The following is a 13,849-nucleotide window of genomic DNA, read 5'->3' as shown; positions in this document are numbered from 1 at the left end:
TACTCCAAAAGTGGAATGCGAATCACGAATGGACCCCAAACCTATGTGAGCTTGTAGAGGGTTGCTGGGACTGTAAGAAAACAGTGAGGGTTAGAAAAATAGCCCACCCCAAGACCCTGTAAGGTAGGTGTAAAGTGCACCTACAACCCCCAGAGAGCACAGAAGTCATGATAGGGGGATTCTGCAAGGAAAACCAACACCAGCAATGCAACAACAGTGGATTTCCGGACCTGAGTACCTGTAAGACAAGGGGACCAAGTCCAAGAGTCGCGACAGTGTCGAGAGTGAGCAGGAGCCCAGGAAATGCCAGCTGAGGGTGCAAGGAAGCTGCCACCGGATGGAAGAAGCTTGGTGTTTTGCAAGAACGAAGAGGACTGGGAACTTCCCCTTTGGAAGATGGATGTACCACGTCGTGAAGAAGCTTGCAGAGGTGTTCCCACGTGAAAGACCACAAACAACCCTTGCTAGCTGCAAGGGTCGCGGTTAGGGTTTTTGGATGCTGCTGTGGCCCAGGAGGGACCAGGATGTCGCCACTTGGATGAGGAAACAGAGGGGGCACCCAGCAAGTCAGGAAGCCCTCACAGAAGCAGGCAGCACCCGCAGAAGTAACGGAACAGGCACTTAAAAGAGGAGTGAACCGGAGTCCACCCGAAGTCAGAAAAGGGAGTCCCACGACGCCGGAGGACAACTCAGAAGGTTGTGCACTACAGGTTAGAGTGTCGGGGACCCAGGCTTGGCTGTGCACAAAGGAAATCCTGGAAGAGTGCACAGGAGCCGGAGCAGCTGCAAATCATGCGGTACCCAGCAATGCAGTCTAGCGGGGGAGGCAAGGACTTACCTCCACCAAACTTGGACTGAAGAGTCACTGGACTGTGGGAGTCACTTGGACAGAGTTGCTGAGTTCCAGGGACCACGCTCGTCGTGCTGAGAGGGGACCCAGAGGACCGGTGATGCAGTCTTTTGTTGCCTGCGGTTGCAGGGGGAAGATTCCGTCGACCCACGGGAGATTTCTTCTGAGCTTCTGGTGCAAGAAGGAGGCAGGCTACCCCCAGAGCATGCACCACCATGAAACAGGCCAGAAAGCTGGCAGGATGAAGCGATACAAGGTTGCAGTAGTCGTCTTTGCTACTTTGTTGCGGTTTTGCAGGCGTCCTGAGCAGTCAGCGGTCGATCCTTTGGCAGAAGGTGAAGAGGGAGATGCAGAGGAACTCTGGTGAGCTCTGCATTCGGTATCTGAAGAATTTCCCAAAACAGAGACCCTAAATAGCCAGAAAAGGAGGTTTGGCTACCTAGGAAGGAGGATTGGCTACTAAGAGAGGTAAGAGCCTATCTGAAGGAGTCACCTGCTGGCACTGGCCACTCAGAGCAGTCCAGTGTGCCAGCAACACCTCTGAATCCAAGATGGCAGAGGACTGGGGCACACTGGAGGAGCTCTGGGCACCTCCCCTGGGAGGTGCAGGTCAGGGGAGTGGTCACTCCCCTTTCCTTTGTCAGGTTTCGCACCAGAGCAGGGCTGGAGGATCCCTGAACCGGTGTAGACTGGCTTATGCGGAGATGGGCAGCATCTGTGCCCATCAAAGCATTTCCAGAGGCTGGGGGAGGCTACTCCTCTCCAGCCTTCACACCTATTTCCAAAGGGAGAGGGTGTCACACCCTCTCTCAGAGGAAATCCTTTGTTCTGCCTTCCTGGGCCAGGGCTATCTGGACCCCAGGGGGGCAGAAACCTGTCTGAGGGGTTGGCAGCAGCAGCAGCTGCAGTGCAAACCCTGAAAAGGCAGTTTGGCAGTACCCGGGTTCTGTGCTAGAGACCCGGGGGATCATGGAATTGTCTTCCCAATGCCAGAATGGCATTGGGGTGACAATTCCATGATCTTAGACATGTTACATGGCCATGTTCGGAGTTACCACTGTGACGCCATACATAGGTAGTGACCTATGTATAGTGCACGCGTGTAATGGTGTCCCCGCACTCACAAATTCCGGGGAATTTGCCCTGAACAATGTGGGGGCACCTTGGCTAGTGCCAGGGTGCCCACACACTAAGTAACTTTGCACCCAACCTTCACCAGGTGAAGGTTAGACATATAGGTGACTTATAAGTTACTTAAATGCAGTGGTAAATGGCTGTGAAATAACGTGGACGTTATTTCACTCAGGCTGCACTGGCAGGCTTGTGTAAGAATTGTCAGATCTCCCTATGGGTGGCAAAAGAAATGCTGCAGCCCATAGGGATCTCCTGGAACCCCAATACCCTGGGTACCTCAGTACCATATACAAGAGAATTATATGGGTGTACCAGTATGCCAATGTGAATTGGTGAAATTGGTCACTAGCCTGTTAGTGACAATTTGGAAAGCAGAGAGAGCATAATCACTGAGGTTCTGGTTAGCAGAGCCTCAGTGAGACAGTTAGGCATCACACAGGGAACACATACATATAGGCCACAAACTTATGAGCACTGGAGTCCTGGCTAGCAGGGTCCCAGTGACACATAACAAACATACTGACAACATAGGGTTTTCACTATGAGCACTGGGCCTTGGCTAGCAGGATCCCAGTGAGACAGTGAAAACACCCTGACATACACTCACAAACAGGCCAAAAGTGGGGGTAACAAGGCTAGAAAGAGGCTACTTTCTCACACCAACCTTTGAAATGGGTCCTGAGGGAGCCAATTGGTGATTTTGTAATCCAGCAGACGGAAAGGTGCTAATGATAAAAATTGTGTGCTTCATGTCAAAAAGCATCAGAACCAATTTAGTGCCGTTCTGGCCAGATCAGTTCCTCTGAGCCGCTCGAGCAAGATAGAATAATCCATTGTGTTGAAAGTGACTGACAAGTCAAGTTGCATCAGACCAGTTGGGTGACCCCGGTCTTGAATAGAAGGGAGTTTGTCTAATGAGGCAGTCACCATTGCTTCAGTGATGTGTTCAACTGTGAAGCCTGTTTGGGCCCAAATGAGCAGAATATGGCTGTCCAGCAGAGACATTTATTTAGGAGCAGAGTGATAATCTCCTTTTTACAAGATCAGAGGCTTTCAATTCCTTGAAACAGGAGTTGATATTGCTTATCGCAGTTACAGACCCCATGTCCATGGATTGCAGAAAGAAGACTGTACAGGGGTCATCCGGAGAACCTGAACTGAGATTCAGCATCTTGCTTCCTCAATGGATAGTTGAGGCAAAAGTGCAAATATCTCTGAGGCAGCTCTATCATCATCCATGGGGAAGAGTGAAGTGCCGGACATCGGCATAGACAGCTCAGCCAGATGCAGATCCTGGCAGATAATGATCTCTTCATAAATCAGGTTCATCTTCTAATGGAAGTGACCCATCCGTTTTTCACATAATGCCTGGGATGGCTTGATATAAGAAAGGCCACAACACTGAATATATCCCGGGAAGAAGAGAGGTAAAGTGGTGATTTTTTTTGTAAATGAAATAGGCTTTGCTGAAGTGCAAAACCTCCCTGTTGGACAGTGCAAAACCTCCCTATATTGTTGATGTTGGGCTTTGAATTGCTTGAGTAGTTCTTTGGAATCGTCTCCTAGTGCGCGTAACTCTGCAGTGAATTATCTGCTAGCAGGGTTGCAGGCTGAGTTGTGGGAGCATGCAGTGAGGCTGGCAGAACCTGATCAACCAGCAGTAATACTTTTATGAAAGAGGTTGAGCCTCTTGCATGCAGTATCCTACAGGTCCAAGCAAGTCATATCATTCATGAGGCTGGTAGGGACTGCTAAGGTATCTGTTTTATGCAATAGTTTGTGTCTGGATTTGGGATTATTTCTCCGAGAGTTTTTGCTGGTATCCTAGCTGTGGAGTCTGAGTCTCGCCTGTCTGGTCAACAGGGTAGGTAGTAATGATTGAAATGGCCATGAAGGGAGCAAACATTTAATGTGTGGCCTGCTCTTTGAGTGGTGCTGCCCATGTGCTGGACTGAATTGAGGTTAGTTAAACCAGATTTAAATTTGCATGATTGCCATCAGATCCACCATAAGCATCAAAGTTAAAACTGCTATGCAAATTATGACTTCATTGATGCATGGAAAGATCACTTGCCAAATCTAATACATTCTCAAACCATTCACAGCTGGAGTTTGATTTGCAGTAGAAGTGCACTGTCAGGGTAGAGAAGCTTGGCAGAGATGAAAAGCTGGCCACGGTATTAGCATAGTGTGTTTAAAATTATCAGCACAGTGAATGTAAGGGAGTATTGAAAGATGTTGCAACCCCTCCACCCTTCAGCTATACTCTGTCCTATCGCAGAATTATATAGGGCCTGATTACAACTTTGGCGGAGGGGGTTATTCTGTCCCAAATGTGACGGATATCCCGCCCACCGTATTACGAGTTCCATAGGATGTAATGGACTCGTAATACGGCGGGTGGAATATCCGTCACATTTGGGATGGAATAACCCCCTCCGCCAAAGTTGTAATCAGGCCCATAGTCTACAGGGATGGATTTCTTCAAATCTGAATTAAAACTGTTGTTAAGCCAAGATTCTGTGATAAAAAAAAAGGAGGTTTAGACTGGTCTCATCCAGAAGATAGCAAATCTGTAATCTACGTTTTGGACAAGATCTCACATTTTGTAGACCACAGGACAGAGACTCATTATGCAGTTTAACTTTCAGAAGATTAGAGGCACTTGAAATGGGTTCATTCCCTGCCGCATCAAGCAAACCCTCAGAAGAGGAAACAGAGCTGTCTGTGATTTGCCAGGGAGATTAGGGCCCTACAAGAGTAGTTTTTTAGAGGTATCTAAATCCTTATTTGTGCGTTTAACCTTTTTGTTGAAAGTAAAGGAGGGTTTCGCTGTACATGTATACGCTCTTACCAATAAGATCATCAGAACAGCCCTCCATCCGAGCCCCCACAGCTCGAAGGGACCCATACAGGATTGCCTTTATAGTTCCAGTAGCATGACCACACTGCAGCCATTCTTAAATATGGCTCCCTCGAGGTTCTACACATTAGGCCGCTAGACCATTGAATACGCACCAAAAGGGTTCCTCCTAAAATGTTGTACAAAAAAAAGACTGCACCACTCAGGAGAGAAACAGCATTGATTAGTCAACAGTCCAAATGTTACATGAGAGACACAGGAAAGAAGACAAGCACAGGAGAAGGGAAATACAAGGGGAAAAGTAAGAAAAAAATAAAAAATTGAGAAAATAACAGAAAAGAAAGACGCTAAGAACCCAGAGGACAAAGAAGGAAGAAAACAATCTCTCAGAACTTAGCAGCAGGATATTAAGCTCACCCTGGGGGAGACATGTATTGATATCAAGAAGTAAAAATCACCTATCTAGGTCTGTGATGGTCATGTACCTATATTGGTTTGTGATGGTCCTCTATCTATGTGAATACATCATGACTATGAATCTAGGTCATGTATTGAAGTGTGCAGGCCATAGTCGAGTATCTATGTCTACATGTGGTGGTCTATCTATGTGTCTTTATGTTATATGCCTATCTCTGTTTGGGAATGTTCAAATGTTACATGTCTCTGTTTGTGCCACTTAATCTAAATTGACATTTTTAATTCAGTGCTTGAGGTGTGTTTATTTGTAGCCTTCTCTCACTCTGCTTTCTCTGCCATTTCTAGGACAGCTCATCTGATGCCGGGCTTCATTACTACCCAGCGAGAGACTACAAGCCTTCTCTGTTTCCTCACTATGAGATCGTTGAGGGGGAAACCGATGACACACCAAGTGTTGCAGGTAAGAAGTTCCATTTGAAGAAATTGAACTATTGGCATTACTCCGCCACAGCAGGCCCCACACACTTTTTTTGCTCCAAAAACAGAGGTGGCAAGGTCCTCCACCCGTGCTCAATTGCCATTCAGTAGAATCTTTACTAGCATACACTTGTGAAACACCTGTGTGGTTAGAATCCCCAGAAAACATGGAGATAAGATTTCCAATTAAAACCCCTGCACCAGTGATTTATCATCCCATTTTATTAATTTAAGAAATCAATCAAATGAAAATGTTTTGATTCTGAATTATGCCATCTGATGTTATTTGGGACAAGAAGTTCAGTCATATTAGATCAATGAAAGATGTATTTCTACGTAAAATTGAGAAATGTAAGTGAAAGATTAGGTTTGTTCATGAAAGGTAAACCTTATGCATTTAGATTATGGCTAAATAATGCAGTGCCTTATTACAAAGGGGACTGATGGCATTACTGGTGCCGGGATTCAATGTAAGTACCGCCTTCATCAACCCAGGAGTGAGCTACCTCATAGCCTTGCCTTCAGCAGTGTCACCTCTTCTCAAAAGAGCACTTAATTCTGCTCCTCCTACTTAAAACATGATATGCCATCTGGGAACCCAGATACAGGGCTGTGTTAGATCAAGGAGGAGTCTCAGAGCTTCTCACTGGTGATGGGCTGGAGAAGCCCAGTAGGTGCAGGGTATATGACATACAGTTGGGATGCAGGTGTGTGCTGATCGGTTTGTCTTCCCTTTCAATGGTTTCCATTGGGTTAGGAGTTTTAGAGAGTATCCAGCCACCCGCTGGCCTTACGATCTTCCTCTAACGCTGGAAGATTAAGCAATATTTGAAGCTTTCATTAAAGGAGAACTACAGAATATTCTACTCATATTTGTAACTGTGAGTATCCGGGAAACACAAAATGAGCTTTGGGAAGATCAAAGCACTGCCAACAAGAATGATAGGGAGTCACAGAACGTCTCTCTTACCATTGTATCACATGGCTGTTTGGGGATATTCAGTCTTTTCATGGTTAATGACAAAGGTGGTTATAGACAGAATCACATTCTAAGGGATGGATATGTTGTTGTTCTAGAACCATAAGATCTTCTCTGAGTTGAATCTGCCCATGTTTGAGCGTACCAGAGAGATATTCTTTTCATTGGATTTGGAGGTATAGGAAACAACATCTTCTCCAGCTTGGATTCAGAGGGAGTTGAAAAACACATGGGGCCCGATTTGGAGTTTGGCTTATGGAAAACTCCATCTTCCAAACTCCCAACAGGGTGGCCGCCGTGTATGTGGTGACCTCCCCACCGGAGTTAATAAGAGTTTCCTGCTGGGTCAGTGGGCAAAGCAGACAGTGAACACTGCAAGGGTGCTGGCCAGGGGGCCCCTGCACTGCCCATGCCTCCTACACCCGTTCTCTGCCAGCATTTTCATGGTGGTGGTACCACCATGCAAATTCTGACAGAGAAGAGGGCGTAATTACCAGGGCAGGGCTGCTTGCAGCGCTGCCCTGGTAGATAAGGACTGCCACTACCTCCAGACTGCCAGAATCTCTGATCCTGGCAGAGCTGGCGATTCCCTGGCACTCGGACCGCCGCATTGGTGGAGGTCCACCCTCCATCTGGGAGTCTGGTGTCCGCCAGACTCATAATAACCCCCATAGTCATCTGAGGACAAATTATTTTCCGAGGTACTTTCAAAGTTGATTAGGAAACACAAGTTCTTCTCTGGATTGATGGGAACAGTGTGTGAGGATCACAGAACTAATTTAACATTTGGATTTTGAGATATTTATGCAACACAAGATGTCCTTTTGGTTGAATGAAAAGTAATTTGTACACATACAATCTCCCAGGAGTTTGTTTAGAGAGGTTTTAGGAAGCACAACATCTTCTCCTGGCAGTGGTGACAGTGCTTTATAACTTAAGACAGTAATTCTCATAAATAGAGGGGGACGCGCAGCCGCAGTGACGATTTTGTGTTTTAGACAGCAGGTTCCGAGCTCCGTGGATGGATTCCAGCGACCTGCACGAGTATGAGGAAGTGAGAGATCGCAGCATATATGAAGAAGTGGGTGGATTTTATCCACAGCCCCGCTCAGCTACCTACGGTGCCCGCGGAGAGCAGCAGATCGAGGATTTCATGGTAGGATTAAGCAGACAGTAGTCGGTTTTCAAGTAGAATTGTTCTTTTGTGTTTCACTTTGATATCTATTAGCTAATGCAATGCCACTGTAGAGTGTATATTACCTAAATTACAGGTATGAACGGAGCTTCACCTACTCCATATAAGCCAAAGATATGAGCTTCTATTACTAGTATTAAGCTTTTAGATTTCAAAGAAATTTGCACGTCAACATTCTAACTGAAGTGATGTGTAATTTTATTCCCACTATCACCATATCTATTTTGTTTTATATTCATTGTGATCTTATGTTTTCTATTTTTTGTTGATATCAGCAGCAATTAATTTAGCAATGGTTATTGTCTCCCTCTCTCCTGGTCACCTGATATCACCAGTTTCATCAAAGTGATGAGGAAATATATTGATGAGACCAAATTAAGCAGTTCCTAGTACAGGACAGACGTCCTCACATCTGAGATGGATATATGATTTTTTGACTTGTCTAAGAGTAAAGAAAGAAGGTCCCCTCTTTTACAAAGTAATAAACTCTTTTCAAGCTTCACAGTACTTCCTAACATTCCATGCAGTTATTTTATAAGGAGTTTAGGGAATTAAACTAATATAAATTGATACCTTTGAGAGGTGGAGGCCAGTGGTGAGTCGAATTACCACTTTCTTTCGAGCTCTGTAAGCCCCTCATGTTACCTGAACCTTTTCGGCAGTCCCCAGAGCCTGTTTCCCTGCCAATCTTTACCCAGTTGTGGCAGAGCAGATGGCAGGACAGCAGCAGCTGCTGGAGTAATGACGAGATTTCCTCAGCCTGTAGTGAGCATCTGCTTGTGTGCTCCCTGGATTGCCTGGACGGAGACAAAATTACTTCAATTTCGATGACCCCTCCTGTGTACTGTGGCGGCCAGGCAGACCATTAAGATACAGGGGTGAGCAGATGTAAACCTAGGGCCCTTGCTAGCTACCTGGGCACTGGAGACATGAAGGCGAGGGATCGGAGTGTGTGGAGGTGCTCCTAAGACAACAGTGAAAAGGTGTAACCCTGTCGGAGTCTAGCCACCATGACAGCGGTGAAGAACTTAAGTGTCAAATCATGTGTAACAGAGGCCACAAATAGAAGCAGGAGGAATTGTTCCAGCCTGACTCAAGGAGAAATAAAGAAAAAGCTGTAGGAAGAGAAAGTGATGCAAGAGTGGGAGATTTAGCTGATGGTCAAAAAGGAACAGTGGCCACCATGCATTCTACTATGAAAAACTAGACAAGGGTGAAATGCCTTCTGCCGCACTGGGAGCATATCTGGACTGACTGAAAGGCAAAGTGACTAAGGTGGAGTGCTCCATGAAAGATGTGAGATGTATGGTATTTCAAGACATGAAGGTGCAAGAGGTACTTTAGGGGAGAAAGTGACTAGGGGCTGGCTGTCACTTGATGGTATGGCTGAAATACTTGAAAACCGGAAGTGTATGACCATGGGCGTCCCCAGCCGTAATAGTCCAGGTAGCTTAACACCACGGCAGCCATAGTGTTACGCTGCACTATGAGCCTGCACACCAGAGTGCACCTAAATCCGAGGGGGGGGAAGCAAGCGCCTCTCCTCCCCCCGCCATGGACGCCCATGGGTATGACCCATTTATGGTCCTGGGATTCCTCTAGACGTGACATTGACAGAAGCCTTCTGAAGCATTTGTTATAATCATTGTAATGGGACTCCTAACTAGATAGAACACTATAATGCTTCTTTGTGGTGTTCTAATACTGTGTGCTATAGTGGACCATGTTCTGGTTTAAGATTATGGTTTTGTTTAATACGTTCTGTCTGGGGTATTCATCGCAATGCCACCCGCTAAGCTACATTTCAATAAAACGATGGAAAGCTAAAAATTTATACTTTTGAGTTAAAGAACTACATTTGTGAATGAAGGCTAGTTGAGACCTAAGAATTTGCCAATCCAGGTACATGTTGGGTGAGTTGTAATAAGTGTTCAATATCTCCTAAATATGCTAAAGGAACACTACAACAGTTAGAAAAATTATTTGCAAAACATAGATGGTCCCTAAAAATTGCAATCTATTATGAAATCCCCTTCATGTTTTCAGACTATGCAATGCATGTATTTAGGGTCTCCTAAATGACAGATAGAAGAAACAGAATCAAGGTAGACTGTAGATTGGGCCTTGTGGAATCATTTTACTTTTGTATAATACGTGAGATCATTTTAGGAGAGGTCTTTTATATATCTGCCTAGTGAACTGCTTTCATTCTCTAATGCAAGAAGACGTCTGCACATATTCAATTCACAATCATTACACTCTTCTTGGAGGAGAATTTGGACTTTAAAAAATGAAAGATGCGGAAGATAACAGTCGCATTCACATATACAGAATACTGACTGTTAGCTTGGGTATCTCTGTTTTTCTGTTCTACGTATTTCTTTATTGAATATTCAAACAAGCCATAGAATGTATAAAGTGGAGCTTTGCACAAAGCAATTCAAGCAAACCAAACACAGTCTTTACAGAGACAAAACCCTAACAAGTCCCAAGAAGTCCGTGTAATTCCCTTCAGTCACATCTGGGGCCAAAACCCTCCCACATATCAGTCCTTCGTGCAATGCACCCCAATGGCTCAAGCCATCAAGCCATCAGCCTCCCCATCTGCCCTTTATCTACCTCCTTTGCGATTCCAACCAAACTGGACAATGCAGTAAACCCAGATCCAAGCCCTGAAACCAAACTCCCATCTGGAAAAGTGCAATGAACCTATAAAAGTAACCACGAGTAATGGAGAAACTCATGAACTAAATATAACAACGTTTGTGTAAATAAGCTTAAATGAACGCTTGTGAATACCTAAATTAATCTTCAGTGCATATACAAAAATACCGCTGTACGCCCTCCAGTTACACCACCAGCCAGAAAATGTACACAATATTCACCCATGAACGAACATACACTTTGTTAATAAACTGATTTGAACTCAAAATATCTTTACACAACCCTTGAGAGATGGGAGTATGATTGTAGTGGTGATTTTCACATTATATATTATTGCTTAAATAATGGCAGCACATTAGTTCCTTCACAGTCGGGTCTCGTGTAGAATCAGTATTCTAATTAATTGACAGATTTGACTATTCTATGATTTACAGCTGGGCTGTTCTCCTGGTGTCTTAGGTGAAAGGTCCAAGTAATATGGTGCATGTGTTCTCAACACATTCACTGTTGAAGATATTAAACTTATATATCTAGAAAGCGTTTTGGAAATCTAGGTGTCTTGGTTGAATTAACAGTTAAATCTACAATTTTTGGTGTAATTGTGCCGGGAGATATAGGACTGGGCTTGTTTACGTTTATGTGTGCAGCAGCCATTACAATATCAATGTGCTACATATTTTGTGTCAGCAACCGAATTTTACTCAAACTCCTGACGAAACTAAAGCGATCATCTACAGTTTTCAATTTTATTGGGCTTTATAAGGGTTTATATTAATGTTACCCATGTTGCCCAAAAATAAATATTAAAATAAACTAGAAAATGGTGACTATGGACCCGTGAGATTAGTCAGAGATGTTTTTTTCTAATTGTGTTATCAGATCAGTCATTGTGAGCATGGGACAAGATGACAGAAGACATTTAACAATTATCTAATCATTGCGCATTTCTGTGTGCTGGTGACCCGATAACGATCCCTAAGTGTGGCACCTATGAACACCCACCTGTTTAACTTGCACCCTTCCAATTCATCGCTTTCTTCATCTGCTATTGTTCTCTTTTGCTAGGGAGTTTATCACAGAAGAGGGCCTCATTTGGATGAACATGAGAGCCCAATGAGAAGCTACAATGAAGGGGCAGACTTCTCATCCTCAGGAAGGAATTACGAGGCTGTTCCCTATGAGATGAGAGGCCAACTGGTGTGAACACGAAGGCATTGAAGTGCCAATGATGGTGGACATGGAAACCTGAAACGCTTGCCCTTTTTTGGAGAAGAGGTTTTGATGTTGAAGAGTGATAAGATGCTGTGGAGGAGATACTGAAGCTTAGAAAAAGACAAGCAACATTACACATGATGCCCAAAGAAGACTAGTGATAGATTTACAGCTGAGGAATAAAAACAATTTTCTAATGTTATCATTGATTCCTTGGTTGTCTACCGTCTAATGTTATGCCGGATTGTTCCTGAAGCTTAAATTTGGCTCATCTCACTTTTGTTCTGAATGACAGTTTTATTCGCTGATTCAAAGTTATGCCTATATGCAGGTGCCATTATTCCCAATGTTCCTTCTCATATCATAGCTATCTCCCTCATTCTGCTCTTCTTATACTTTGTTCTGTTTCATATGATCTCAGTTATTTTTTTCCTACTACTGTTCTAAGTTAGTTATTTTCCATTTGTTTCTTGCTTTTCCTTCTCCCCTATTACTCCTATACTTGTTTTTCCTCATTGCATCTTGCCTTATTCCCTTGTTTGTCAAGCCTGCCTGACCCTTACTGGGATATGTATTTTCTTGTTTCATTGTCTAGTTCCTGGCCCTACCCACCCCTCTGTCACTCAGTCTTCATGTTCTTCTCTTATAATTGCTTACATCTTTCCCTTTAGCTCCACTTTTTAGGTTTCACCTGCACAGCGAATGAGCTCGGCTCGGAAATCTCTTGTAAATACAAAATAACTAAAAACGGGCTTCAAGCTCACCCATCACTTACCTATACTTACCATCGGGTAGGTCCAACGTCACTCACTTTTCCTTACTTCTTATTGGTCAGCTTGTTGCCTGGTTTCACTCTGCAGGTCTTCCTGCCCTGATTTCTGTTCATGTGGTGGCGTGGAGCTTGGCCAAAGTACAGCTTCCGGTCACTCAGCACTGGACGGTGGCCAGTGTCCTTCCCATGGCTATACAGTCTGAAGGTACTATTTTTTGATTATTTTCTGTCTACCACACCGTACGAGTGCATGGTTAATAGGCTCCCCTCCAAAGCGGCCTTATTCGGTGATACACCCCACCTGTACTTTATCATGATTATGTTTGCTTCACACTCCTTTAAGAGCAGCAGAATCCCGCTGTCAGAGCACCTATCGGCATTCAGCTCGCTTTCTTCGCTGCCCCTCCTGTGCTCCCACAAACCACTTTGATCAGTGCCTCTGTTGGTGGCTTCAAGCATACTGAGTGGGATGTGTTGGGTTCCCTCACACACTCTGGCTCACGCTCTGGCTCTCTCCCAGGCTCCATGAGTGGGAGTGATTTGCACAGAATCACGGGATATTGAGCCAACACTGATACTCGAACCTGGCTCCCCAGTCGGCAGCTCTGGCCATTACGCCACATCCTCTGTTCTGCTCTTTCTCATAGGTATTTTCGGTACATAGAACTCTTGGGGGTCACTTATCGGGCGCAAAGTGTGCTTGCTTTTGTTCCTACCAACTCCTTTCCATCAAGGACTTGTAACTGTACTGAAACCACATAGCTGTTTATCTCTGTCTACCCACATCCTGGACGCAGGTTCAGGCAATGATAATTTTGACAACTGTGCTGAGAGCGCATGACTCCCTGACAGGCTCACTCTCTGCTCCCACTGATCTTTAAGGCTTGTTTAGGTTTCTTTTCTCACCATGGAGCTCACTTTTTCTCCCTCCCTCTCACTTCCATTGTTTCTCCCCCTTTGCCCTCCCTCCATGCTCTGTCTCTCTACATGGCTTTTAGTTTTATTTCTCCATCTCCCACATTTTAAAGCCACTTTATATCTTATTACCCTGCTGTTTTTGTAATTCAGTTATAATGCAGAGCATTCCATAGGGACAATAATGGTTTTCAAGTAGGGTCTCTTGGCTCAGTCCACTAACGCATTGATACCATGGATCAGTGTTTACCTCCTGGGCACAGGTTCGAATCCTGGTGAAACATTCACCTTTCACCCTTCAAACATGGGCAAAATGAGCTGGGAGGCCAGGTGCAACATGTAAAAAATATTGACAGAGCCAATAGATTTTG

General features: G+C 44.7%; 1 protein-coding gene across 1 annotated transcript in view; it reads left to right on the top strand.

Moving 5' to 3' along the window:
- Positions 1 to 13,527, top strand: part of NPHS1 (NPHS1 adhesion molecule, nephrin) — a 201,363-nt gene extending 187,836 nt beyond the window's left edge. Inside the window, exons 28-30 of the mRNA XM_069201119.1 lie at positions 5,610 to 5,724; positions 7,719 to 7,876; positions 11,645 to 13,527. Coding sequence (XP_069057220.1) covers positions 5,610 to 5,724; positions 7,719 to 7,876; positions 11,645 to 11,782 — 411 coding nt within the window. The 3' untranslated portion in view covers positions 11,783 to 13,527. The remainder of the gene's footprint in view (positions 1 to 5,609; positions 5,725 to 7,718; positions 7,877 to 11,644) is intronic.
- Positions 13,528 to 13,849: the final 322 nt, after the last annotated feature.

The sequence above is a fragment of the Pleurodeles waltl genome, chromosome 7 (genome assembly GCF_031143425.1).
Source record: "Pleurodeles waltl isolate 20211129_DDA chromosome 7, aPleWal1.hap1.20221129, whole genome shotgun sequence".
NCBI lineage: Eukaryota > Metazoa > Chordata > Amphibia > Caudata > Salamandridae > Pleurodeles > Pleurodeles waltl.
The sequence above is the reverse complement of the archived record's forward strand: the minus strand, read 5'-3'. Positions and strand labels throughout refer to the sequence as shown.